The sequence below is a fragment of the Salarias fasciatus genome, chromosome 19 (assembly GCF_902148845.1).
Source record: "Salarias fasciatus chromosome 19, fSalaFa1.1, whole genome shotgun sequence".
NCBI lineage: Eukaryota > Metazoa > Chordata > Actinopteri > Blenniiformes > Blenniidae > Salarias > Salarias fasciatus.
Window position 1 is genome coordinate 11,175,743 of NC_043763.1, and position 25,270 is coordinate 11,201,012.

General features: G+C 44.0%; 2 protein-coding genes across 2 annotated transcripts; both read right to left on the bottom strand.

Annotated features, from left to right (window-relative positions):
• Window positions 1-2,477: 2,477 nt before the first annotated feature.
• Window positions 2,478-9,511, bottom strand: txlnbb (taxilin beta b). The gene is made up of 10 exons (XM_030116333.1): window positions 9,330-9,511; window positions 5,992-6,238; window positions 5,548-5,639; window positions 5,265-5,435; window positions 4,214-4,408; window positions 3,816-3,935; window positions 3,649-3,723; window positions 3,458-3,550; window positions 3,136-3,231; window positions 2,478-3,012 (listed from the first exon to the last, which is right to left on the bottom strand). The coding sequence occupies exons 2-10, from the start codon at window positions 6,224-6,226 to the stop codon at window positions 2,533-2,535; spliced, it is 1,557 nt and encodes a 518-aa protein (XP_029972193.1). The 5' UTR covers window positions 6,227-6,238; window positions 9,330-9,511; the 3' UTR covers window positions 2,478-2,532.
• A 943-nt stretch (window positions 9,512-10,454) lies between these two features.
• hivep2b (HIVEP zinc finger 2b) lies at window positions 10,455-23,652 on the bottom strand. Its single transcript, XM_030116332.1, has 7 exons — window positions 23,348-23,652; window positions 16,930-20,848; window positions 15,888-16,045; window positions 15,536-15,711; window positions 14,622-14,720; window positions 13,726-14,513; window positions 10,455-13,084 (listed from the first exon to the last, which is right to left on the bottom strand). The coding sequence occupies exons 2-7, from the start codon at window positions 20,746-20,748 to the stop codon at window positions 12,710-12,712; spliced, it is 5,415 nt and encodes a 1,804-aa protein (XP_029972192.1). The 5' UTR covers window positions 20,749-20,848; window positions 23,348-23,652; the 3' UTR covers window positions 10,455-12,709.
• Window positions 23,653-25,270: the final 1,618 nt, after the last annotated feature.

The window sequence follows — 25,270 nt, forward strand, 5'->3', positions numbered from 1 at the left end:
TTTTTTGTTCTTACTGGCTGTATTTGCTCCACTGGTCTTCTGCATCCTTTTTCCTCCTAACAGACAGGCTGTGAAGTAGAGCAAATATATATGTAACATTAATAGAAGAGTCTTGCTGTTCTGTAAACAAGAAACTGTGTAAAGACCCAAATGAACTGGACCCTCTGAACTAAGATGAAGGTTCCCTGAACGTGACTGACAACAAGGAAGTTTATTCAAAGACTTTTTAGTAGATTTGTATAATTTAAGTTTTTTTTTAGTTAAGATGTTTCTGTAAAAAAGGCTATTGTTTGCTAATTCATCTGCATTACTTTCTTTAGCTGCATGGCACTAAAGTGCCAAGTTCTGACTAATTAGAAATATTGACATTACTGTAGTTTACTTCAATTAAATTACAAATGATAGTTCAGTGATTTTTTTTCTTTCTTGAGTACTTTTCCGTTATATAATTTCACTCAGTCATATGTTGTCATAAGTTATTACTGTGTCAGCAACGAAAGTTTATAAACATTCAGTCATTTTATCTACATATTGGTTTGCGATTAAGTTTAGAAACATTCCTGTTTTGCCAAAGTGTTTCGTTTTTACTTGCACTGTTTTCTTAGAGTGTAAATCTTGCATTTATAAGGTCAATCAAATGGCTGATACTGATAATGCAAACAATGCTCAAAATACTTGAAATGTTTGAGTATTTCAAAAACAAGTACCGCTTTTTCCTGTCATTGACCTCAACTGAAACACTCTTTAACTCAGTCTGTGTTCAGTCCACTTCATTTCCTCAAAGCTTTTCCACTCTGACTCCATCCACAGCTCAACATTTTAACATTGCCGGGTTACATAATAATTTGAGTTGCTATCATTAGTGCGACGTGACGTCCGCAACGCTGTGAATCTCATAAATATATTCAGTTTGTACTTCACGGTGTTGAATTATTGAGCAGCTTTCACAGTAACAGGCAGTTTGTGTATTAAAGGTGGACCCGGGACCTGCTGTATAAAGCCGCAGCGGCGTCAATCAGACCCAGCAGCGAACGTTTCTGCTCAATGCGGATTTTCTGCCTGATGAATTCCTGCAGCGTTCCTGCATGAGACAAAGTGCATGAAGTTAGTGTGTAACGGTGTGTGCGTCGGCCGACTCCTCGCGTGTAATGACTGACAGGCGTCCTGCATCCTGCCTCACAACGCGCTGCCTACCTTCCCTGCTTTCCCTCTCAGCGAGGCCCAGCAGAGCTTTTCCACGTCCAACGAAAGCCCTGAGAGCTTCTGCAGAGCGGAGCGCCGCCGGCTCTGATCCTGCAGCCATTTTTCTGTTTGAAGGTGGACCCTGTTGCTTCTTATCAGCGACCACAGACTCGGCTTTCTCTCAAAGTCCAGTTCAGGCAGGTTCAGAAAGCAACGAGTTCACTTTGAAGGTGAACTTCACAGCTTTTTACGTGAAAACTCAAATCAATATGTTAATATTGACTCATTAATACAACTTGATCGTTTCATAAGAGCTTAAAAATATCAGTAAACAGCAGTTAGCTTTATGAGAAGCACTTATAAATGTGGTTTTGAGAGAAGATTATTTCAAGTGTAGTCAACATTCCAAATAAAGACTGTTTTGGGAAAAAAAACTAAACAAACTACATAAAACATTTATATGGCTTCAGGATTTTTTTGGCTTATTTTGTTTTTAAATACCTCATAAAATAGCAGGCTTAATGGGGCCTTAAATAACTTGTGTTCCTCTGCAGATCTCTCCTCAGTGATGTTGGAATGAATATGCTCGTTGATTGTTGTGCACTGTAATTAATAATTAGTAATTAGACACCGATATATTCAGTGTAGTAAAAAGTGTCACTGTGTCAGTTTATAGCTGTTTGGTGTTGGCCTGGTTCGCACTCTGGCATAATAATAAGGTGATCACTTGTTCCCGCTTCTGTGCAGTGTTTGCACATTCCCCCTGAAGTGTGTGTGGCTTCTTCTCATGGTCCACCAGTTTCCTGACCCCATTATCAGGGTCGACTTGTGACTGAATGGCCCCTTACAGGTCTCTGTGTGTGGGTGTGTGTGGGTGTGTGTGTGTGAGACCGGCTGATGACTCCATGGGTCAACCTGCCTTCATCCAGAGTTAGGCCCTGTTTACATGAACATGAACCTTTTGAGTGAAAATGAATTGTTTTGTTTCAGAAAAACTCCATGTTTGCACTGAAACAATGTAGTTAGCATGCCAGACTCCCATTGTTGTTATGGTCAGTCCACTCTTGCATCTTACATGTGTAAAAGCAAAAGCACTATCAACGCTTCAGTGAAGTTGTAACTTCAAGATGGAGTCAGATCACTTTTGAAAGGTTCCACATTGGGAGCTGTTTTTCAAAAAGTTGCGTTTTCAGGGACCCCCAAGCACCATTACTGTGTGAACGAACACAATCAATCCACTTTCTCATAAACCTGCCCGGTTTTGTCTTCAATCTTACCAAAGCATCAGACACAGAGACAGCGGTTTTGTTTTTATTGCGAAGAATCTCACACAAACACGTGGTTTCAGCATCAATCAACCGATTCCATCTCCACGTTTCTTTGTTGTTGGTACGCGTCGTCGTGAACCTCTTGCTCCTCGTTCGTGTGGTTCTCCTGTGGCTCCTGGACGCCCTCAGAGAGTCCGTTTGATTGGCTGGTGCTGGTTTCCGTGGGAGCAATGTGGGAGACGGTGAAAGAGCCGGCCATCTCTTTCAGCAGGGCCTGCTCCGCCTTCAGTTTGGCCAGTTCCTGGGACAGTGGGGTCGCGAGTGTCGGCGTCTCGGCGGAGGCTGTGGGATTCTGCTCGGAACGGTCTTGCTTTGGCTCCTCAGGCGTCTCCGGGGCCCCGGGTTCCTTCTTCTTCTCTGTTGGTTCAGCAGTGCTGGCGTCTGCAGCTCCCTGCACCTTCTCATACAGGTTCTTCCTTTCCTCTTGCAAAGCCCGACACAGACTCTCCAGTTTCTGGTTCTTGATGGTGAGAAGCTCAAACTCCTTTTCCTTGATTGTTCTCTGCAAAACAATCAAAACTTTATTAGCATATGAGGGAAAGTCCAGTAAACAAGCTTCTTCTGATGAGCCTGATTTAATAGAAATGATCAAATCCTCGTCGTCGGAGGCCGATAAGTGTCTTACGTCTGCCACCATGTCGATGAGGCTCTTGTTGCAGCCATCAAAGCGAGTCTTCCATGACTGACACTCTTTCTCCAGCTTTTTCATTTTCTTTGCCATCTACAACACACAAAAAAAATCATGTTACACCGCACACAATCAGAGCGTCCTCCAAAAATAGCTGCGACAGTGAAGTATATATACGAGGTGTCAGGTTTTTTTTGAGGCGCCGTTTGAAAAGTACTCTTTCCTCTTAGTATTTGTCTGCTTTGTTTTCTCAGATAAACTCAATAATCTCACTAATATCCTGCAACTGACTTCAAATGTTCTCTGAAATCATACTTACTTTGTCCATGTCCTGTTTGAAGCTGCTGTAGACGCTGTTACTCTTTGATACTGTGCCCTGGAATTCATCAAACTTCTTGGAGTACATATCGAGCTGAGGAGAGACGGCGACAACACATTATATGTTTCTCCAGGGAGCCGGGGGGGAAAAAAAAACAAGCCAGCTCTGTCCGCTATGCTCCGGTACTGTACCTGGGTTTTCATATCGATCTCTTGCTCCTTCATGACCTTCACTTGCAATTTATATTCCGCGGCTTGTTTTAGCAGCTGTGAGATATTGAGATGTTCAACAAAAGAGGGCCGTCAGGGGACTTATAATCATAAATGTGCAGTGAAGACGCTGAATGCAGAAAGCGTACATGCTCTTTTTCCAGTTTGTGCTTCTCCTCGGCCTCCTTCAGGAACATGTTGGCCTGTGTGAGTTTGGTTTCTAGCAGCTTCTCCTTCAGGTCTCTGTGTTTGAAGACCTTCTCCAGGTTCTGGAAGACATTCAGGTGGATTTATGAGTCGTTTTCACACAAGGAGCTGTTTCAGGTCTCGCTTGGGGGGGTTTGGCTGTTTACAACTGAAATCCTGTAACTATTAAATGGAGAACTTATATAAAATTTGCAAATAATTCACTGGCCCAGATGTGTGCAGGTTTGCATAAGTGAACTTTAGCCGCTGTAAAGGACAAGTGAACTTTGTGAATGTTCTTGGAAAATGTCCCGGCCTCATGTGACGGTCTGCTGTGAACCTGCTGTGGTGGGATCCATACCGCCTCTCGCTGGTCGTATTGTGAAATGAGTCCCTTCAGCTTCTCTGCCAGAGCGCTGTTCTCCTGACATAGCTTGGTGTTGCGGGTGCTGTGCTCCTCGATCTGGGCCTGGATCTCGCTCAGCGTTCCCTGGAAGTGGGTGGTGATCTCTTTCCTCTTGAGGTCATCTTCTCTGCAGCGCTGCAGGGTCTCCTCCTGTCAGTTCAGGGAAGGACGTTAGCAGCGATGCATTCAGTGCAAAAATACAGCTTGTCTCAATGTAAAGCACTTTTAGATGCTTCCTTTGTGAGAATGAGTTTAAAGGACATTATGCTTGCAGAACACGATTAGATGTGATTCCTGCTGAGAGAGAGAGTTCGATTGGGGATGCAGAGCGGTAAAAGGTAAAATAGAACCAGTTCCAAACACACAAAGCTAAATCCTGGTCCCATAGCTGGGATCAACTCCAGGGACCCTGAATTAGATGGAGGATAAATGGAGCTGCAACAATATTAAACCCCCAGTCTCCTAAATCCTTTTTAATTGTGTCTCAGTTTCCAATCCTGATTCGGAAAAGCATTTATTTATACCTACTTGATTTTTATTCTGTTTTAATCTGGTTTCCTTCCAGTGTGCTTCTCTGTATTTATTTTTTTATTGTTCTATCATATTTTTTTGTTTTTTCTTGAATGCAAATTTGTATGCAATATGCATTTGCTGGTCTGTATCACATACAGGAAGACATCTTAGTATGTCTGTGCCAAAATGAGCAAAACAAAAGAATATGGAGGTCTGGAAATCTTTGGCCGTCAGCGCTGTGTTTCACACCAGAGACTGTTGGTGTGATGTTGGAGGAGGTCACATCCCGAGCTTTGACATAATGGCTGATTTTTAGTGCCAGCTGATGTCGAGTCTCCCGTGGAGCGGGACATATGGCGACCCCACCTGGCAGCAGACGTCAACTTTCAGCAAAATGTCCCCTCCACCCGCTCGGATCCAGCATGTCGACGCTTGTTTGTTAATTCCTGCCCCGATACCGCGTGCCGACCTGTGACGCGAGGAGTCTCGGTACCTTTAAGGTTTTGTTGTGTCTCTGCAGCTCTCGGCACAGCCCCTCCAGTTTACTGCGAGCCAGCACAGCCCGGCTGTGCTCGCTCTGCAGCTGGTCCTTCTCCTTCATCACTTGGAGCAGTTTCTTCTGCAGAACCTTCATCTGTTTCTGATCGCTGCGATGCTCCTCCAACTGCACACACAGACACACACACACACACACACACACACACAGAAATGTCTCTCGAGTGTGAAGATATGTTTTGTTTTTCTTCTCTGTCTGCCTTGCTTTCTCCTCCTCTCACCAGCTCTGCATGCTTCTTGATGATGGCCTCCAGTTTCTGTTCAGGAGTGTCGAGTTTATTCAGACTCTGCATCAGCAGCATGGCTTCTTTCCCTGGTCAGACACAGAAAACAACGTTAAACTTCCTCAAACTTTCTTCATCTCAGTGCTGATTTGGAAAAGTCACATACCATTAAAGCAACCTTCTCTCCTCATACCGTGAAAAACCTTCCGAGCACCAGAGTCAGCTGACTCGAACTATAGACGACGTTTGGAAACACTATTTTACCTGCGCGTCTGCTGCAGATGGATGCGCTTACACGCTTTACGGCTCTGCTTACACCCCGATCGGTTTCAGTACAACCAGGACTTTTGCTGAGTGAGCTGAATCAAACCCACCACAGTAAAAATCAATAAAACATCGCCCCCCCCTCACCACCAAAAAAAGAGAAGAAAGGCGAAGCACCAAGATTTTTGAGCATCTTCTTCTCCAGTTTCTGGTCCTTGCGGGTTTCCGCCTCTTTGGCGACGGTGACCTCCTCGGCGTCCTCGGGCTCAGCTGGGATCTCGGCCGCCTGGTAGGTGCTAATGATGTCCTCCAGCTGCTGGGCGAGGTCCTCTGTCAGGTCGATGTGGCGGTCCTCGCCTGGCGACGCTTCGGGACCCGTGGGTGCTGCGCTGCTCTTCTGACAAGCCTCCATTTTCGTTACTTCCTGGTTCCAAGAGAAGAACAAGTTCTGCGATGGAGGTATGCTCGACTTGTTGGAAGCTACATGTTGCATTCAATAGCATTTACTGGTTTACACAGTCAAAACAGTTGTTTTTAAAACATATATATATATATATATATATATATATATATATATATATATATATTTTTTTTTTTTTTTTTTTTTTTGTTTATGATTTATAAATTCCTTTGTGTGTGGCCCAAGCTGTTTTTCTGTCACTGCATAGCTGTTGACAGGAAAAGCACGAGTGATTCTGGTAACATTACCTCTGTGCTCCGGGCCGCTGTGGCATTGAGGCTACATCAGCAATATTATTTACACCACTGCTTTCTAAATTGGGCCAGAATAACAGCAGATGTCGAGGAAAACGTTGACCTGTGATTGATGATGTTCCCCTGCTGCCTGCCCACTTAATGGTAGACGTTTGGTAAGCTAATAGTTTAAAATCTGAATTCTGCTCTGCAGCTGGAGTCAGTAAATCTTCTTCAACGCAGACATAATGGTGGCTGCAGATCAGTTTCTCAAATCTTTGTTGCTGATTTGCAAAAGATTTGACTTCATCCATAACGTCCACCTATCTCACCGCAAACGCAAAACTTTTCTTTAGTGATCCAAATAAACAGGCGTTTTAGGGATTTTTAGCAAACGTCCATCTACTTCTAAATCAGTTTGTCCAACAAAAGGCCACAGGCTGCTGAGACAAGCAGACACCTACTGGTCATTTAGAGCCATCAAATAGCTTTAAAGGGATGTTTTTGGGCTGTGGGAGGAAATCAGGAGTCTTCAGAAAACATCTTATACAGCATGCACCCTCCACGCAGAGCAGCGTGTGAATCAAAACAACACTGTGCTGCTCCGTTATGAAACATGTCCTGATGAGAATCAACCAGACTTCAAGTTATTTCCAGCGAGAAAATGTTCAGAGTTCAGAGCAGAGAAAACTTCTCGTCATCGCGGATGACATTGACCTCTGTGACTGTTATCACAAAGCCAGAGGGAGATGTGACTTTTTATTTTTTTAATTCCAGAAGTTTGCATTCTTCACTTCCACTTTATTAAAACAGGAATAAAGGAAATAGTTTATTTTAATTTTATGTACTTTCACCAAACACAAATGAGACAAAAAAAGTTGTGTTTTTTCCTCTTTTATCTTGAAAGCCAAGAAAATGTCTGATTTGCGTCTGGTGATATTTGGAAGTGTATTGCTGATTGGTTGCTAATGAATGTGAAAGAAAACTATATCTATATTTGCATTGTTCCGTTTATAAATCGTTGGTTCATTATCGGTTAAAATGTGACAGCTTGGTGGAATGACGATAAAGTAATAAAACCCACCGTTGGGGGAATCATCTCCCACCTCTTAGACCAGATAAAATATGAGCTACTTTTATCAACAGCTGTGAAATTATAGGGTCGGCGTGGACAACCTTGAGCTCTGCGCATAAGAGACGCTTTTAAAATACAGCGCTGACCTCGCTCTTATCTCCGAGCCAGTGGGAGAGCTGGAAATATCCCGAAGAAAAGGAAGTTATTACTTCACTACACTGCAAACAGTGCAGACAACTTTTGACTAAAGTGTGGATAATGTTCTTTGTTTTCTTTTTGAGCGTGAGTATTTTTAAAGAACTGCAGTTTATCATTAAAAAAATAGAACTTGTGACTAAAAAAGATACAACTAGATATCAAAACATCCATGTAAGGTCACACATTGACCTCCATGGGGGCCATATCAGGGAATAATAGCATAATAATAACCTGCAATTAGTGTTGACAGTTCTACATGTTCCTTTGTTTTGGTGCCAAGACAGATGATTACATTATAAATCGATTGTCCCCAACCCTAACCCTTCCACCCAAATTTTTTTTTTTTTCAGGATTCCATCTGGTGCATATTACAGTAAAATGACCAAAAACATGGCCTCCTTCTATGGCTGCTATATTTTTCTTTGTATTATGTCGCATAAACAAACACAGTTAATCACTTAACATTGAGCTATTTTTGGGTAAATCAGAATATCTACCTGAAGCCTCCTCTCTGCCACAGTGTCTCTCTCTCTCTCTCAGTTTAACCTTGTCGCTTCTGCAGCATTCATTCATTCATTCATTTTGCAACACAAGAAATTCAGCATTAAGGTAGATGTAAGAAAAGTGATGCTTAGCATGAGGATGATGTTATTGAATCTTTAAGAAAACTCAAACAAATGCAACAGAAATAAGGAGTTACAGTCCCGCTGCTGCCAGGTGGCCTCTTCAGTGTTTCTGCCACACATGGAAAATGGCCTTGATTTTGTTTTTGTAACGGATACTACCTCGACCTCTTTCCGCTCCCTCCTCAGTGGAATCGTCAAAAAACTGAACGCGTCACTCCACCGAAATTCAGATTAAAGAGTGTAAATGCCTTATTGCCTGCTGGAGTTGTACAGGCTCACAGCCAGAGCCTGTTTACGTGCATAAAATTAGTGCAGCCTTCACACTGCCTGTGCTTTCACAAGCAGAGCACATGGCACCTGTTCCAGACCCCCGAGCTATTTTAGGAACTTCTTAATATGGGCACGTTATTTATTTATTTCTAATCCACTGTTTTTGATGTCAGTGTCAGTGGTTGTTCGCATAAAAAAAAGTGCATTTTTCAACTATTAATATTCTCTTCCACCAAGAAAAAAAGGAAAAGGCATGCACAAGTTACATAAGCAAGCTCATCTGCGACCAGAATCTCAAATTCTTCTGGAAATATGTGGCAAGGAAATGGGATTATTTGACTTCTTCTCTGTGCAAGGAAGCTGCAACTCTTATGTACAATAAAGCAAAATAATCTGAGGTCTTTTTTTAATGAAAGACGTTTTTTTTTTCCTTGTACTTAACAAAAAGTAGAGGAGATTCTGGACACTGTTAACTCCTTCCCTTCTTCAACACTCTGGAGAGAGCCATGGAATTCAGATCAACACTTGTTAGTAAAAAGAGGTTTGGAAACTGTCCTCAGCATCACATTTAAGGTTATTTTGATGTTATTTATGTGGAGAGAAAAAAAAAAAAGCCCCTGAGGAAGCAGGGAAATGAGCAAGCAGGGTCTTACCAGGACCAAGGGCTGGAGGGGGAAAAGGAAGAGTGTCGAGGGGCTCGGACAGCCTGCCACCACAGATACAACAGCTGTGATAAGAGCACCTCAAAATAAACCAGAGGAGCACAGCTCACCCTGAGCAGAGAGAGGGAGGACAGAGACACACTGCTGCACGTCTCCGTCCAGGACGCCTCGTGGGAAAAAAAAAAAAACACACACACCGTAGGGTGATCGCAATCTTAGTTTGAAATCCACCTCCAGACTGTATGTATGTATGTGTGTGTCCGGCAGAATGCGTGGATGCAATCAGTCCTTCAGTTCAGATCTCAAGCAGCCATTTTATGCGATGCCTCCACCACTTCAAACCAAGGCAGTGCTCATTTTATTTTAAGCTGTTAACAGCCGTATAATTATTCTAACAAATGGGCCTGACAAGCCTGGTGACTGAGCAGGAGAGGAAAGGGGAAAAAAAAAAAAAAATACACCAATCTGTCCTTCCAATTGGCCAGAATTAGAACAGACCTCCTCCACAGCCCAAAGGAGAGCGTCAGAGCCGGCATAATGTGCCACAAAGATCACTTCCTCCTCAATATGTGCTCAATACACGCAGTGTTTAATAGCAGGAATCGTCTGCGGCAGATCTGCAACAGACAAGTCAAACTTCAGTGTTTCTGGATATTATCCACAAGGTGAAAACTATTTCTGGAAGCATCCATTTGTTCTTTCCTGCTCCGTGTTTTGACTGCAGTGATCATTCTTTACCAGAGGATGTCACTGCTTGTAGTCTCTGTAATTATTCACGTGTGTTTTTTTTTTCTTTTTTTGCACTTTTCACACTCCCATGAAGATAAAATGTGAATGATTTCATTTGAAAACCTATTCAAGTGAAGGCTAATTCGAAACAGTGTTGAATTATGCAGGACAAGCAGTATAGAGGCCATTTTGAATAATAAAGGGACCACGAAATAAGCGGCAACACACATCCTTGGGTTAGAAGTATATTCTTTTAAAACAATTTCGGATTTAATCTGAAAAAGTAGAGCACCAAACAATAAATTCCTCATAGCATAAAAGAGGCACTCCGTCCTGACTAACCAGTTTTTGATGCAAATAGCTGAACAACAGATTGGCTACTGAGGCTTTTTTTTTCCCTCAAAAAATTCTTAGCTGAGAGGTAAAATGATTTGTCCTCTGTGTGTTTTACAGGGAATTTCCATAGACATGAGAGGCACAATGCAGTTCAGTTAATATGAATACACAATAGAAAAAAGAAAAACGGAAACAGAACACAAACACAATCTGAATACATACTGTATGCAAAAGCAAAGAAAAGGCTTCACTTTCCCTTCACATTTTATGAGCGTTCTGCACCGATATCACGACAAAGAAAAGTACACGACCGTGAAATCAAAGCTACATACATCTTCAGAAAGGGAAACACAAAGTTAAAGCAGTGCACCTTTTAAAAAATCTTTTTCTATGTAAACATGAGTGAACAAAGTGTTTCTTTTTTTTTTTTATTTTGAAAATCCGTTCTCAAACCGATAGCCACCCGAAGACGCGAATACAATTTTTTTTTTAAAAAGGTGAGACACCGTGTTAGCGATGAACACTGTGCTATTTCCGCCCTCATTAAACCGGCTTTCCTCACGTCAGCTGCAGACATTTTACCTCATAAAGAGATATAAACAATCCACATAAAAAGTTTTTTTTTTCAGAATTCAACACTGCAAAAATAGTTTAAATCATAAAAATACACGTATATATACAGAGAAGAAGTAATGCATTTGGTGAATGATTACTCACATTTTGAGCTGAAGCACAGTAATAGTCGACCAATTCATGCTATTAACATCATTAATTTAGCATTACTTACAGTAAGTGATATTGATTTATCCAGTTAAACACTCGAAACGCAGGAAAATGTACGACTGACTGATCATCATAGCCCCTTCGGATTTGTGTGCAACATGTTATTCACACAATGAGAAACAGTGGAAAAACAACTGGAATGTTTTCAAAACCGCGAGAGAACCAAACGCGTTCCACTCCCCCGTTTCTCCACGGACTGAGTCAGTTCAAAACATCGAGGATGAGGGGATGAAAGTGCATCTTTTACAACTCATAAAATGCTTATGGTCATCTGTATAAGCGAGGGAGGGGAGGGGGGGGGGGGGGAATTAATAAAAAGCTGTTTTGTTTATTCAAAGCAAAGACATGAGATTAAAAGCAATGCCAGCGTGGCTCACTGCATAACTGCATCACTGCTGCATAAGTACAGATATACCATATAAATAGTAGTCAAATATTTACCAGTATCAATAAGTGCTTACGTTCTAATATATAAATACATCTTACAGTTTTCATAATTACATAATTACTTCCTCTATTTTTGTGCAATAGCAAATCCCATGCATTTTTACCGAGATAAAAACCACAACATTAAGAAAAAAAAAAAAAAAAAAAAAAGCAACATAAACATTTTTTTTTTTCTTTTTTAAGATTGTTTCACGTACGTAAATCAAGCTGCGTCTGTCTGTCAGGAGCAACTGACAGAGGAAGAAATGAAAAGAAAAAAAAGGAACAAAGCTTTTTATTTTTTCCTCTGAGCTGACTCTCCCAAAGCGCAGACGCGTCTGCATTGAAGAGCGCTCCCCATCTTTTTCCTTATCCAACAACAAATAACGACAGCCACTTTCCCATAAAGAAACGGTCAAAAGCAAAATAAAGGCACAGACCCTTGCCGCTTGATCAGAAGCACCAAACTGCACAAGAAGCGTCTACTTAAAATTTGGTCAGACTTTTTCATAATACACATACTTTTCCCCTTATAAATAGTCTTTATTTTACTGCACTACTGCATCACACCTTGATATGATTACATAAACAACAGTCTATTTTCAAAGTACACACAGTAAAATACACTGTTTGTATGCATCTAAGAAGGAGTATATGTTAAGGACATTTGTACAGAATCCATAAATATAATTCATGTGCAATTGTACGCAAACTACTATGTCAGACAAAGGCATATTAGCATAATATCTTTCCATATTGCACCTGCACCCAATAATGATTCTCCACCTTGCAAAAAAAAAAAAAAAAAACACCCTGCTGCTCATCCAACTGTTTTCAAAGAACCTCTGCAGACAGAGCACATCAGACGGCATTGGTTTCTCCTTCTTCGCTGAGGTGGTTTGATCTCCACGAAGAAGCTGGCTGGAGAATGTGCAAGACCAGAGGGAGTGTTATTATATTGCCTCTAATGGAGTAACGCTGAGGTTATGTGCCTAAAGGGCCGAAGATGACAAGTTTGCAGGTGTAGCGGAGAGAGGGCGGAGTGTGTTCCTGGGTCAAATCGAGGAGACAGAAAAGCGGAGGTTTTTTTTTTATATTTAGTGAGGGTCCTCTGTGGTGATCTTCAGCGAGGCGATGGCTTTCAGGCAGTTCTGGACGTTCTCCTCCTGTCCGCCGGGGTCGGGGCTCCTCTCGGCCCCGCCGTCCTCCCCTCCCGTCTCGGGGCCGAGCAGCGAGCCCTCCCTGCTGCTGCAGCGCTGGCCCTCGCTGCTCTGGGGGCTCGGCGCAGAGGCGGGGCTGGCGTCGGGGCAGGAGGAGGACGGGGAGGGCGACATCTGGAGCCCTCCGACGGGGACCACGGGCAGCAAGCTGTGGGCCTGCTGCTGGGAGTGGAGGGGGAGGTGGCTGAGGATGTTCTGGTGATGAGAACTGGCAGCGCCGGGCAGAGTCGACGCCAAGCCGCTCCTTTGATCCTTCAATGACAGATTGGCAGAGTTAGCAGCAGCAGCCTCAACTTTGCCAAGAGCATTTCTCATGTGAAAAAAACATTAGTTAGAAATCATGACGAAGTGCAGAGATTATTAAGTTTTAACAAGACGAAATCACACAGTGGAGAAGAACTCATCCAAAAACTAAATAATCTGTTGAATTTATAATTCCGTCCGTTATACGGAACTCATTAAAATGCTTCAAAAGGTACTACTAATCATGGTCTTTATATATCAATTTATCCAACTACAGGCGCTGATGGCAGCGGACCCTAAATGAAGCCAGGTTACAAGCTGGACAGGTCGCCAGTCCAACACAGGACAAAACTCACATTCACACCTACTGGTGATTTACAGTCACCAATTATCCGCAAATACATTTTAACCTGCAGTAAACTTATCCACACATGGAGGGAAACATGCAAACTCCACACAGAAAGGTCCACTAATCACCTGCTTCCTGTTTTTCACCGAGTATTTATAGTTAATCATTGGCAATTTCGTAGTTAACAGTTGTTTTATATTAAAAATTAAGTGTTTTATTTATCTTTAATTTATCATCCTGTTAATACGATAATTTTGATGTCAGGATTGACTGAACAGTACAGAGTATGTCTTCAACGTACCATTTCCATCTCAAAGGCTCCATGTTGCTGTGCCATCTCCATCTTGGCCTGGTGTCTGGTTTTATCGCTGCCACCTTTATGTTGGTGCGATCCTCTGCGGGGGGAGACGGCCCTGAGCACCACCCTCTGCCTGCCCCTCGCCGACGACTCCCGTTTCCCCGCCAGCTCGGTCCCCGGAGACATAGGCCGCTCCATGGACACTGGGGACGGGTGCTGGATGGGAGAGAAGCCGGGCGAGCCGGGCCTCAGGGGGGAGGTATCCCACCTGGGGGAGGAGCGACCTCTCTGGGAGAGCTCCCGCCTCGGCGACGGATAGCGCAGCCGCGACGGGGAGGGCTCCCTGATGGGGGACTCCCAGCCGGGGGACAGCAGGCAAGAAGAGTAAGGGTCAAACAGGAAGTTGCTCTGGTCCGGGGACAGCATGGTCAGGGAGTCCTCGTCCATGGACTTCTCTCTGGGCTCAGTTACGAGGACGTTTCGCTGCTCCGAGCCCGAGCGGCGGCCGGAGGCCGGCTGGCGGCCGTCGGCTCCGGGCAGAGAGCTGAGCGAGCAGCCGTGGACTGCGGCGGTGGCGGTGACCGACAGCGAGGTGACGCCGCACGGCTGGGGACTGGTGCTTCTGGAACGCAGCTTGGGGGTGGAATCGCCCTCGTACTCCTCGTCCTCGTCGTCCTCTTCGTCGATTTCGTCGACTTCCTCGTCCATGCCGTCGGAGTCTTCAGCATCGGAGAACTGATGTTTGGTCATTGCCGTCACCTCAGCTTTGGACTCTTGTTGGATGTCGTCTGCTTTGAATTGGAAACACACCAGTTTATAGGCGGACTGTATTGCAACACAACGGCTGAGAAACTCTATTAATTGTCACTACTTTAACAGTAACAGGCGTCACAGCTTACCGTGCTCCTGAATCTCTGCGTCATCCATTGTTACTGACACTCCCAGCTCAAGACATTTCTTCATGTGTGCCTTCGACTTCATATGTTTAGTCAGGTTTCCTGAAGAAATAATTTATTTTTAACAAAACCTCTTTGAATTATCCATCCGTCTTCTAGAGAACTACATCATATAGTTCTCACATGTTAATGAAATATCTGACAGCTTTCACTGTTTATGTTTCCAAAGCAAAAAGAAACTTCAGTTTGGATTTCATCTGAAGCAAATTATAATATTACTTTTATCTTCAATGGATGTCAGAAGAACACTTGGGAGAGTGTCTCTATTCACATATTTATTTCACAGTAGATCTTAAAAGTCAACAACTAAAAAAAACAGATGAGTAGGACGAAAGGAGGCTCTTGAACATGATGTGTGTGTGACTGGGAAAACTTGTAGCCAAATAACAGAGAGTGAATCGGATAACAAGGATAACAAAGCAGCTTCAGAGAATCAACATTTTCACATCTCTGGCTTCGTTTAGGAGAATTACTGAATGTTATCAGCTCAAACAATAGAAATAGTGAGATTAAAATCCCCATCTAAGAGCTGCTCTTTTTACTGTTTATGCTTTGTGTATTTCTGCACCAATTTTTTTCCCCTTTCACTGCCGCAGTTAAAAATTGAGCCTGTATTTCTTCTTAGACAAAGTGTGTACTTTTTCTGCTTTTGGTCATATGACCGAACTTCCAAACAGCAACATAAACAACAGAGCTTCTGAATTGAAATGTAGATTATTCAATTTTTGGAATTCAAGGTTTTTTTTCAACTTATCGCTATGTTCTTTTTTTCTTTTCTTGTTTTTTTTTTTTGAGATACATTTCTTCTCACAACAACTGCAGTGAATGCAAGTGAACTGTCTTTCTGAAATGCTTACCTTTAGTTTTAAAAGCAAAGTTGCACACCCTGCAGATGTACGGTCGCACATCTGTGTGGGTCCGGATGTGTTTTTTCAGCATGCTGGGCTTCTTGCAGCGAATCCCGCACTCCTCACAAATGTATTTCCCCCGCCCTCGCCCTCTGACATACACGTAGTCTTCATTGGACTTGTACCTGAAAGACACATGCGGCGTTTCACTGCTGATTAAAGCCACGCAAACATTAAGAGAGTCCTAAATAGGGAAATGGAGCACAGTCTGATTGAAAGGCCACACACTTCACATCCTAAAATATCTCCTGCCTCCTGCCAGCCAGTAGAAAGTGTTATGATAACTAATAACTTGACTGACCCTCCCTCGAAGATCTTAATTCGTGTTGGCACTGTCTGCGCGGTGGAGGCCTCCCTCTCTTTCCACTCCTCCTTGGCAGTTTTGGCTCTGCAGCTGATGTCTTTCACCTTCTTCCCGTAGGTGATGTCCACCTCTTTGGGCTCGGGTTTCCTCTGCAGCTGAATCAGACGAACAAACATTGTGTTAACATCCATTTTAAGTGGACACCACATCGACAGAGTAACGCGATGCGTCTGGTATTGTGTGTCACACATGGCATTACACAGCATGTTTTGCAAACATGAATTATTCTGCTTGCTGGAGGAGGAAACCAAGCACAGGCTTGACTTTTAATATCAAAAAAGGGACATTTTCATCCGTCTAAGTCTGTTGAAGTGGTAAAAAAAAAAAAAAAAAAAAAAAAAAGCATGCCAGTGCCAGGGAATCCTTGTGGCATTTAAGTGTGCAGTTTGCCAAATTGTAGTTAATAAGCTTCTCCAAACTTTTAACATTTCAAACTGTTATTTCTTGCTGACATTTTCATCTGCCAAGGCATGAAAAGCCCCAAGGGAATTCTTTAAGTCCAGTCAATACTGGAAAGACATCTGCACCCTTTCCTGCGGTAGTTAACACTTCTATCTCAGAGCAAGAAGACCCACAGTTCAATTCCTAGGTCAGGGCCTTTCTGTGAAGATTTTTCACGTTATCTCTGTGGATGTGTGGGATTTCTCTGCTAGTGTTCTCTGTGAAGCACTGGTGACATGTCTATGTTTTACTGGCATCTGTGACCATATAAAGAGGGTATTAAATGGACGAATGGAATAAATATATTATATTTTCCTTTGATCTTTTGAAGTATTATGTTTGTAATTGTACATCTATGACCTTTTATAATTTGTCCATTATATATATGTTTAACTGACACACATCCGCGGAGGATGAATATGTTTGCCGTTTAAATATTTGCGCGCTGCCATTATTTATTGAAGGCCAATCAAATATTTAATATTCAATCCAGCAAGTGTTTTGAATGCTTTTACAACTGGAGGTGTTTTTTTCTCACCTGCTCCATGGTCTGCCTCCACAAGATGAGGGATGAAACCAGTTTTCCCGTGCCAGGCTGACACATGGCGGCCACGGTGTATATAACCTTGTCTCCCCTCTGTCTGGAGTGCAGCAGAGCCAACGCAGCGCTGGTGCTCAGTTCAAGAGGGTTGGGGTTGTGGGAGCTCACACACCAGGTGGCGTACACAGAGGAGAAAGGGGCGCCGCCGTGAGAGCAGCTCGGCTTGGTGTAGTTGAGATAACACCAGCTCACACCTGTCGTCGTGCGAAGACTTGGAAACTGAGATAACAGTCTTGAATGCTCGGCGTCTGAGATCAGGATGTCTTGACTGGGAACCAGCTGTGCCACCATATCCATCTGCACCCGTTTCTCCATGCCAGCTTCTTTCACTTCGCTGACTGATATCATGGAGTAAGGAGGCGAGCTTGTTTCCTGGCAGCTACTTTCCATCGCGGATTCGACGCCGTGGTCAGTGGCCTCGCTCCCTTTTTGCTGAAGTGTGATAAATTTACTCCTACGTGAGTCATCCTCAGCATGAGGTGTTGGTGCCCCCTGCATCTCCGACCTGTGCCCCTTCTCTTCACTCAAATTACATTTTCCCAGCTCCACAGCACTCAGCTCCTCCACAATCTGCCCAAACATTCTCTCCTCTTTCACACGTTTCTGTTGCTTGACCTCCATGAACAGGTCCAGGCTGCTGGCGGGGGATAGCATCCGTTTGTTTGCACCGCCACTGGAGGCATTGGTGGTGGAGATCGTTCTGGAGGTCAGAGAGAGAGGGATGCCTGTCTTCAGCTTGGCCGATGACAAATCGAGGGCTTCAACGTTGAGGTTGTGCGCCAAAGGCGGCTTTGTGTTGTGAGAATCAAGATTTCCAGACAATCGTGCGGTCTGGCTCTGAATGGTGGGTGTAGTGGAGCTCACGCCGTCACACTGATTGTCGAAAATCTGTGATACTGAAGTGTAGGTGATGCTGCCGTAGGATGGCACATGAGTCTGAATTCTTACAGGAACTAAGAGGCTGGGATGTGACAGCTGGGGAAATGTATTCCCTGTAGAAAATATTGGCAAAGTCTGAGGCAGAACAGTGACAGCAGTGAAGGGAGGAGACGTGCTGCTGAAGTACTGCGGAAACATTTGTGATGGGACTTGTGTTGCTTCAGTATCCATATTCAATGACTCCTGTCTCACCAAGTTTCCCCTCCTCCTCTCTTTCACAGTGCTCATGTCCACGTGTCTAACTTTGGATGTTGGAGAGAGGCTGCCATAGTCAAATGATATGCTGCGTACGTCCGGGAACTCCTTGCGCAAGTTACAAGGCGCTTGCTCGGAGGAGGAGCGTCTCATTTCATGTTGTTGACGCTGGTTGAGCACGGAGAGGGAGTGCCCACTCCCTGGCACAGCCAGGAGCTCCAGTGGTTTGCCAAATTCATCGTGCCTGGCTGGAGAGGCTGACTTCAAGCTCTCCTCCCTGTCAAAGGAGAAGGTGGAGCTGTAAGACAGGTTGCTGTCTTGGCTTGGGCTGCGTGAGAGGCTGGTGCAGGCGGACTCGAAGCTCGATTCACCTGATGAGTGCTCAATATCAGCCAGTCGCAGCCTTTTCTTCTTTGGAGGGAGCTTTTCTGGAGGGAATTGTGCTAAGGTTTCACTCCGTTGAGGCCACTGAAATTCCTCCACGTGCTTTTCCGGTTCCTTCACCTGCACCTCTGGAGCTTTCTCCGGGCTGTCAGGCTCCACCGTGACCCTGATTTCTGGGACCTGTATATTGGGCTGCCGCACAAGTTTGGGCCCCATTTGAACTGATTGCCTTAACCTGCTGTCACTCCCCTCCATTTCATATGATTCACTCGCCTCCATAGCTTGAAACGACGGCATGCTCTCCTGCCTCAGCCCGTGATATTTGTAAGCATCTGGCTGTTCAGAGTGAGGCCTGTTTATTGAATTGGTGTGCTGAATAACTGAAATTACATTCCCCAAAGTTTTTCGGCCACACATTTCTGAGCTGATTGATATGTCCATGTCACACCTGTCAGTCTGAGACAGTCCTTTTCCTAAAGCCATCATGCCTACCGCAGCTTGTTTTACATCATAATCCTTGCTTGAATCACACATTTCTTCACAATGTTCGTGACGACCCTCATAGTGACCCGGTAAATCCTCCTCCTCTCGCTTTTCTTTCCGACGCTTACGCGTTGCCAGCTCCATCGCCTGCCTCTGATGGCTCATGCTTGGCGCCACGGAGGGGTGATTTTCCATTTCCAATCCTGAGGGGGTAACGCCACTCTCGCCCATCTTTCCGTGGCTGTCGGTGTCTGTGTGGCCATCATGCGCGGATAACTCGAAAGCTGCTTGCCGCCTGAGTCTCCTCATGCCCCCAGTGCTCGTTCTCTCGTCAAACGAGTGGCTGCCTCTGAGGGCTTGAGGCATCGTCAGACAGACCGCTGAAGATGTTGGCATGGAGTTGCTCCTCATCAGAGGCCCGACGTCGGAGCCAGCGTCCAGCTGGGGTTCCTTGACCTCTTCCCTCGTGAACGACTTTGTGTTTATTTTTATTGACTCCACGGTGTCTTTTTCCTGGGTGAAAACGCGAGAAACGCCTTTTTCTGAGCGATTGCCTGTATATTCAATTGAGTCCGCACTACAAGCCACAAAAGATGTTGTCTGTTTTGGGCTTGGCCGATAACATTTCCCAAACATGATCTCTTGGTAGGACTTTGCGTTTGTGTTGGGAGGACCGGTCTGGTGCTCAGCGCTCTCTGAGCGCGAGAAGTAGCCGGAGTCGGTGCTGCCCTTGCTCGACTGACTCGGGAGGGACAGATTGTGGTCAGAGTCACTGCTTCTTTTTTCAGACAGCCGGAGTGCGAGCCTCTGTTTGATTGTGCAAGATTGAATTGCACGACTGGCCTCGACAGTGGCGGGAGCTGCATTGATTTCTTGGGGTTGGGATGAACCATCCTGAGCTGACATTGACGTGGCTCCCCTTTTCTGAGCAATGAGATTTAGTACTTTTACAGCCGTGTTATCTGATCCCTCCATTGGAGAGTCCAGCAGCAGCAGCGGGTCATTAAGAGTGTCCTCGTCTGTGTCCGTGCTTTGCTCAGCATCAGAGTATAACTCTCCTTCCCCTTCAAAGGACCCCTGGTCTGTGTTGGCATTGTAAGAACCTAGTTCTGAGAATGGCACTGTTCCAGCTTTGACTGAGTGAGCATGGGACTTTCTGTGTTTGTATAAATTACTTTTGGTTTTGAAGGAGAAGCCGCAGGGGATGCAAGGATAGGGCCGTTCTCCTGTGTGTGAGCGAATATGTTTCTTGAGCACGCTGGGTTTGGCACATGCCCTTCCGCAGTAATCACAAACATACTTCCCTGGCTTCTGTGGTTTCAGGTCCACCTTACATGTCGTCTCTGACAGCTGATCCATTCCTGAATGGGAACCCTGTTGTTGGACTTCCGGTGATTTCCTGTGAGTTGTGGGTCCAGGGGACTGTGCGGAAACCTTCTGTCTGCCAACAGAATACGTCTTTGTGGACTGTGGTGGGTATGGAGACACCTCGTAGTCTTGATGGCTTGTGGACTTGGTTTGGGAGTGCTGATCTTCTAATTGCAGTGATTTCCCTGAGTCAGACATTTCTTTGAAACCACACGTGTCTTTGCTTTGAACTTCTGCTTGTTGGTGCCACCCTTTGCCTTCCAATTCGACTGACAGACTCCTTCTGGTCTGTACAGACTCCGATGTGCCTTTTTTCTGTGCTGCTGCATTTCTGTCCTGACCCTCAACAGAGTTTTTCACCCCTGCAGTAGTTTCAAGTGACTCCATGAATCCAATGTCACTTCCTTTGAGATCGATTTTCAGGTACAATATCTGTTATGTAACTGGAGTGATATTATCATGCATGTGGTTTGCAGGGAAGGGTCATCTGAAAGAAATAAGAAACAAGTAAGAGTTAGCCAACTGATGCAATAATATAAACTAAGACCCACATAAAGATGTTCCAGCAAACCCTGGAATGAATGTCAGGCTGTTCAGTGAAATCTGAGTGTAAATCATTGCTTGGAAGTGAGTGCTATTCAAGGCTGCTTCCCAAAAGTCCTCCAAATAAAACCTAAGCATAAAATTTATAATGAGCTCCATCACAGCAGGAATGGAAAAAAAAATGAATCTCTTTATCCCTGTACCTCGTGTCAACTCTGGCAGATGCCCCAAATTACCTGAAGCCCTGGTTCGGAGGTATTTATAGTGCATGTCAGTACTGCGATATGTGTGTCATGAATGATCGTACACGTGTATAGATATATTTTGACTATGTGTGCGAGTTGAATGAATGGGAGACACATAATAACACATCAGATTTAGCTAATTACTCAACATGATGTGAAGATATTTTTCCTTCTGGAGCTGAATGTTATGTCCATGTGTTTAATGAAGCCATTGTTTCAGCACAGTATCCATCGAAATGCACGTTATTCTGCAGAGATCACGTCACAATCGGCTTCATTCTCCTCATTACAAACAACTGTAAAAGAACAGAGGCAGATGTTGCCTCAGGCTTTAATGGGTTAATTCGAAACATAACCTTATTTTACTGAAAAGTTTCCATTTTCAGTGAAAACATGCGATTCACTAACCAGCTAGACAAAATAACCTTTGCATGGCAACAACTAAAGACACATTCTGAGAGTCTACAAGCGTAGTTTTGACAATAAAACATGGACAATGACGTAAACTGAGCTTTTGAACTTCAATGTGACAATTCAACTGCTGTCAACAGTGTGTGACAGCACAATGACAAGAAAAACATTTTGCAGGATGTTTGCACACCATGAAGATAATCTTTCAAGTTGTTTACAAAAAAAAAAAATCTTCAGCTTAAATCTGCACTGTTGTCATATGGTGACATTTTGCCTCTTAAGGAATGAAGTCCTCTCAACCTGTCTGAGTGTCATTCCCTCCACGCCGACTGCTGACTGTACCGTTGGTAAACATGCCAGCGAGAAACACTGTCACTCCCATGGTGAGAGCGAACTGGTTTCACCACTACACTTTCCCTTCGTACCGTGGGGATGGGTATCTGAGGGCACGTCATTTCCATCTTCCTAGTATCAAATGCAGTGTCCTCCCTAACGAGGTTATGTAAGATTATCTGGTTCAAACCCTCTGAGTTCCCCTTAATTAGGACATCCTCCGACTCGCTTTCTCTCACTCCCTTTTTTTTTTTTTCTTTGTTAGCGCACCACACACTGCTCAGGCATAAACCAGAGGATATGAATCCAAGGTGACTCCTGAGATGCCGAGAGATGCTTGAAAGCAGCAGTGTGGATGATAATCTATCTTTTGTGTCCTTTTCGCAAACGCTCACCCCCTCTTTCGGGGTCTTTACGGTTCAGTAGCTCGGCTTTCATACAGATTTGAGGGCTTCTTCCACAGGAGGATACAGAAAAATAACGCAGGCATATGAAGGATGGTTAGAGGAGCAGGAGGAGGAGGAGGAGGAGGAGGAGGAGGAGGGGGAGGAGGGGAGCTCAGATTGGAACGATCCATGTTTCAGCGGGGAGGTTTACGGAGGTAAACTAAGTGGGGTGCCTGGGGGTAAAAAAAAAAAAAAAAAAAAAAATTCAGAGGCCTGGTAGGGAGCTCCCTTTCAAGGTCGATCTGACCTCATTGCTTAGTTTCCATCCTCTGTGAGTCACAAGAGGAGGGAAGGGGGAATATGGGTGCAGAGTGACAATGAGATAAGACCCTCAGAAACAATGCATACCTTTGAACTGAGCACGATAGAGAGGCAGCAGAGCCGACATATTCAGAGTCTCATTGACAAGTCTCTCACTAGATTCGGGTTTTTATGTGGAAGAAGGCGCTTCTCCGCAAACGTCTCTCACTCCCTGCAACAAGCATTCACCTATATACAACAAAATATATGACACAGCAGCAGCAATGACGTGCAACAACAGGAGGCAGGTGGGCGGCAGTAGGTGGGTTTACGGACAATTGTGGGCTGACTGTGGTACAGTATGGAGAAATGACTTTACGGTGGCATTTATGCGAGGAGCTGACACTCGCGAGGCACATCCCTCCGCTGCTCTCCACACATGAGAGAGGACAATGAGCAAACAAACGCTGGCCATGGAGAGCATCGTTTTGCCGCTGCATTACATCATTAGACGCTAAGTTGGCCATTAAAGGGAACAGGCATGAAGTCTCACTCTGACAACAACTCCATAAATATCATAAGGAGACGACTGGCTTCAAAAGAAGCTGGATGGTAAATAGCCTGCACGGTGCTCTAACAGCAACATAAGACATAGCAACAGCTCTCACTGCGATCAGAATGACAGAAAGCTCCCGGTCTGATGGGAGAAAAACCTCGACTCATACGAGCAGCTGACATTCAGATATCAAACACAATCCTCATACAAACCTGACATTTGAATAGTCCCCCGTCCCATATCGACAGTCACATGTGACATTCCTCATGCTGCATAGTCCGTTTCTCCATTCTCCTCATGTCAGGGCAACAACAATGCAAGAATTTAGCAAGGTAAAGTCCCATCAGTCATGAAGCTGCTGGCCGACTGGGTGTACATTAGAAGATCTATTGATGCGAGCTAGTCACCAGAGAAAATACCCAACCGTGACGTGCGGACCCAGGCACAAAAATAGCAAAGGGGCCCTGGGAGGGATTACACAACAGCCCACGTTTAAGGACGCTTTTCCTCTCTCTGACTGTGTTTCAGAGCACAGCGGCAGCTGCCTCACTCCACACACAAAGTGGGGAGCCGGCTGTCAGGATCCACACAGGCACACGTCGTCTTTCCAGTCAACATCATTTCCAGATCAATTTTTTTTTTTACCTGTTTTATGATCTGGATAAGAACATGAATTCACTTCATTCATCCATCTATTCACCAGGTATCTGTTTAAAAACGGTGGACAGAGCATCTCAGTGATGGCAGAGGTGGAATTCAAAAGTGACAAGCTCTTTGAAAGCCTAATCACATGCTGCAGCAGCTCTGAATGTACATTTCCTACAGCGTGAGCCTATTCAGTGTGTATATTGAGAGGAGCTCAATGAAAGACAGCGTGTGGCTGAGATGCGAGGCTGCTGCAAAAATTAGACGTGTTCTCTGGATTCTTAGACACCCACAGCCTGTTCAGAGCCAGTTCTTCCCGTCACGACAGGATTTTGCTTTGTGAATGGAGAGAGTCGTGATGAGGGTGTCATTAACACGGGAAAAGAAAAAAATAAAAACTGGGACAATACAGAAGATTATGTGCAGCTGTGAACCTCATCAGATGTCTGAGTTAAGCTATTGCAGCCTCTGCATTAAAGCAACAACTTGGGGAAGCTAAATACTTCAGTAAAAGGCAAACAAAGTATAAACCCAAAGATTCAGACTGCATTTTCATACGTGACATTTAATTCTTAGTTACAAGTAACTTCTTAGCTTCACTAATGTAATGTATATGTTAAATGTGGTACACTCAATATATCTTATCTTGGATCGGATTATTGCTGAAAAACAGCTCTCCACATTCAACACAAAATATACTTGGATTTTACAGATGAAGATATCCTAGTAACTTTGTACACAATAACATTTCTGGGTTTAAAAATAAGACAGTCTAATTTTTATAGTATTCACAAGTCTAGCCTGGGATTGGTTTGGCTCATTTCTCGGTCAGGGATGTTTTGTTGTATTTTACACAAAAATAATGGGGTGAAATGACAGCATGGTTGTCAGTATGAACACCGATTATTATGACAAACATGTCAAAATATGGGATGCTCCAACGTTTCATCCCAGCAATTTCTTTCCGTTTATAATATATGCATTTTTAAACACGCTGTGAGAAAAATGTCATGCAATGTCTCTCAAAAACGTATGACTTGCCAATGATTTTAATTCATATGCAAATCTTTATATTTTGATTGACTTCTTCTATCGGTATCTTAATATGCTATTGGTGAGTTAACCAATACTGGTAAAGAAAACCTTTCATGCTGTCATTATAGTTTTTTAAACACCATATAAAGTTTAGTATGTAATGTTTTTAATCTATAAGATCCTAAAATTACCCATCATATCACAGAACCTAAAGAAAGGTAAACAGTCTTGTAATACCACTTTGAACCACAAGATGATGCAGTGAGTCTGAGTGTGTACACTGCAATGACTCATTACTGCCACCCAGTGAACAAACATGGCCTTACAAGGAACTTACAAATCTTTAAATAGGAGCAAATATTCACTGACAACTTAAAATAGCTTGCAAGATAATGAGTACTATTTGTTTTACACTAGTATGGCTGCACAGTATATTGTAAATGTATTGTTGTTGT

What these genes read in the sequence shown, in the direction of transcription:
- txlnbb (XM_030116333.1), bottom strand. Translation starts at nt 6,226, where the DNA reads ATGGAGGCTTGTCAGAAGAGCAGCGCAGCACCCACGGGTCCCGAAGCG. An exon ending in TCAAGAAGCATGCAGAGCTG is followed by an intron (nt 5,436 to 5,547) that starts GTGAGAGGAGGA and finishes CTGTGTGTGCAG; the next exon opens with TTGGAGGAGCATCGCAGCGA. An exon ending in AGATCGATATGAAAACCCAG is followed by an intron (nt 3,551 to 3,648) that starts GTACAGTACCGG and finishes GTCTCTCCTCAG; the next exon opens with CTCGATATGTACTCCAAGAA.
- hivep2b (XM_030116332.1), bottom strand. Translation starts at nt 20,748, where the DNA reads ATGGAGTCACTTGAAACTACTGCAGGGGTGAAAAACTCTGTTGAGGGT. An exon ending in ATTAAGATCTTCGAGGGAGG is followed by an intron (nt 15,712 to 15,887) that starts GTCAGTCAAGTT and finishes TGTGTCTTTCAG; the next exon opens with GTACAAGTCCAATGAAGACT. An exon ending in CTTTGCTTTTAAAACTAAAG is followed by an intron (nt 14,721 to 15,535) that starts GTAAGCATTTCA and finishes TTATTTCTTCAG; the next exon opens with GAAACCTGACTAAACATATG.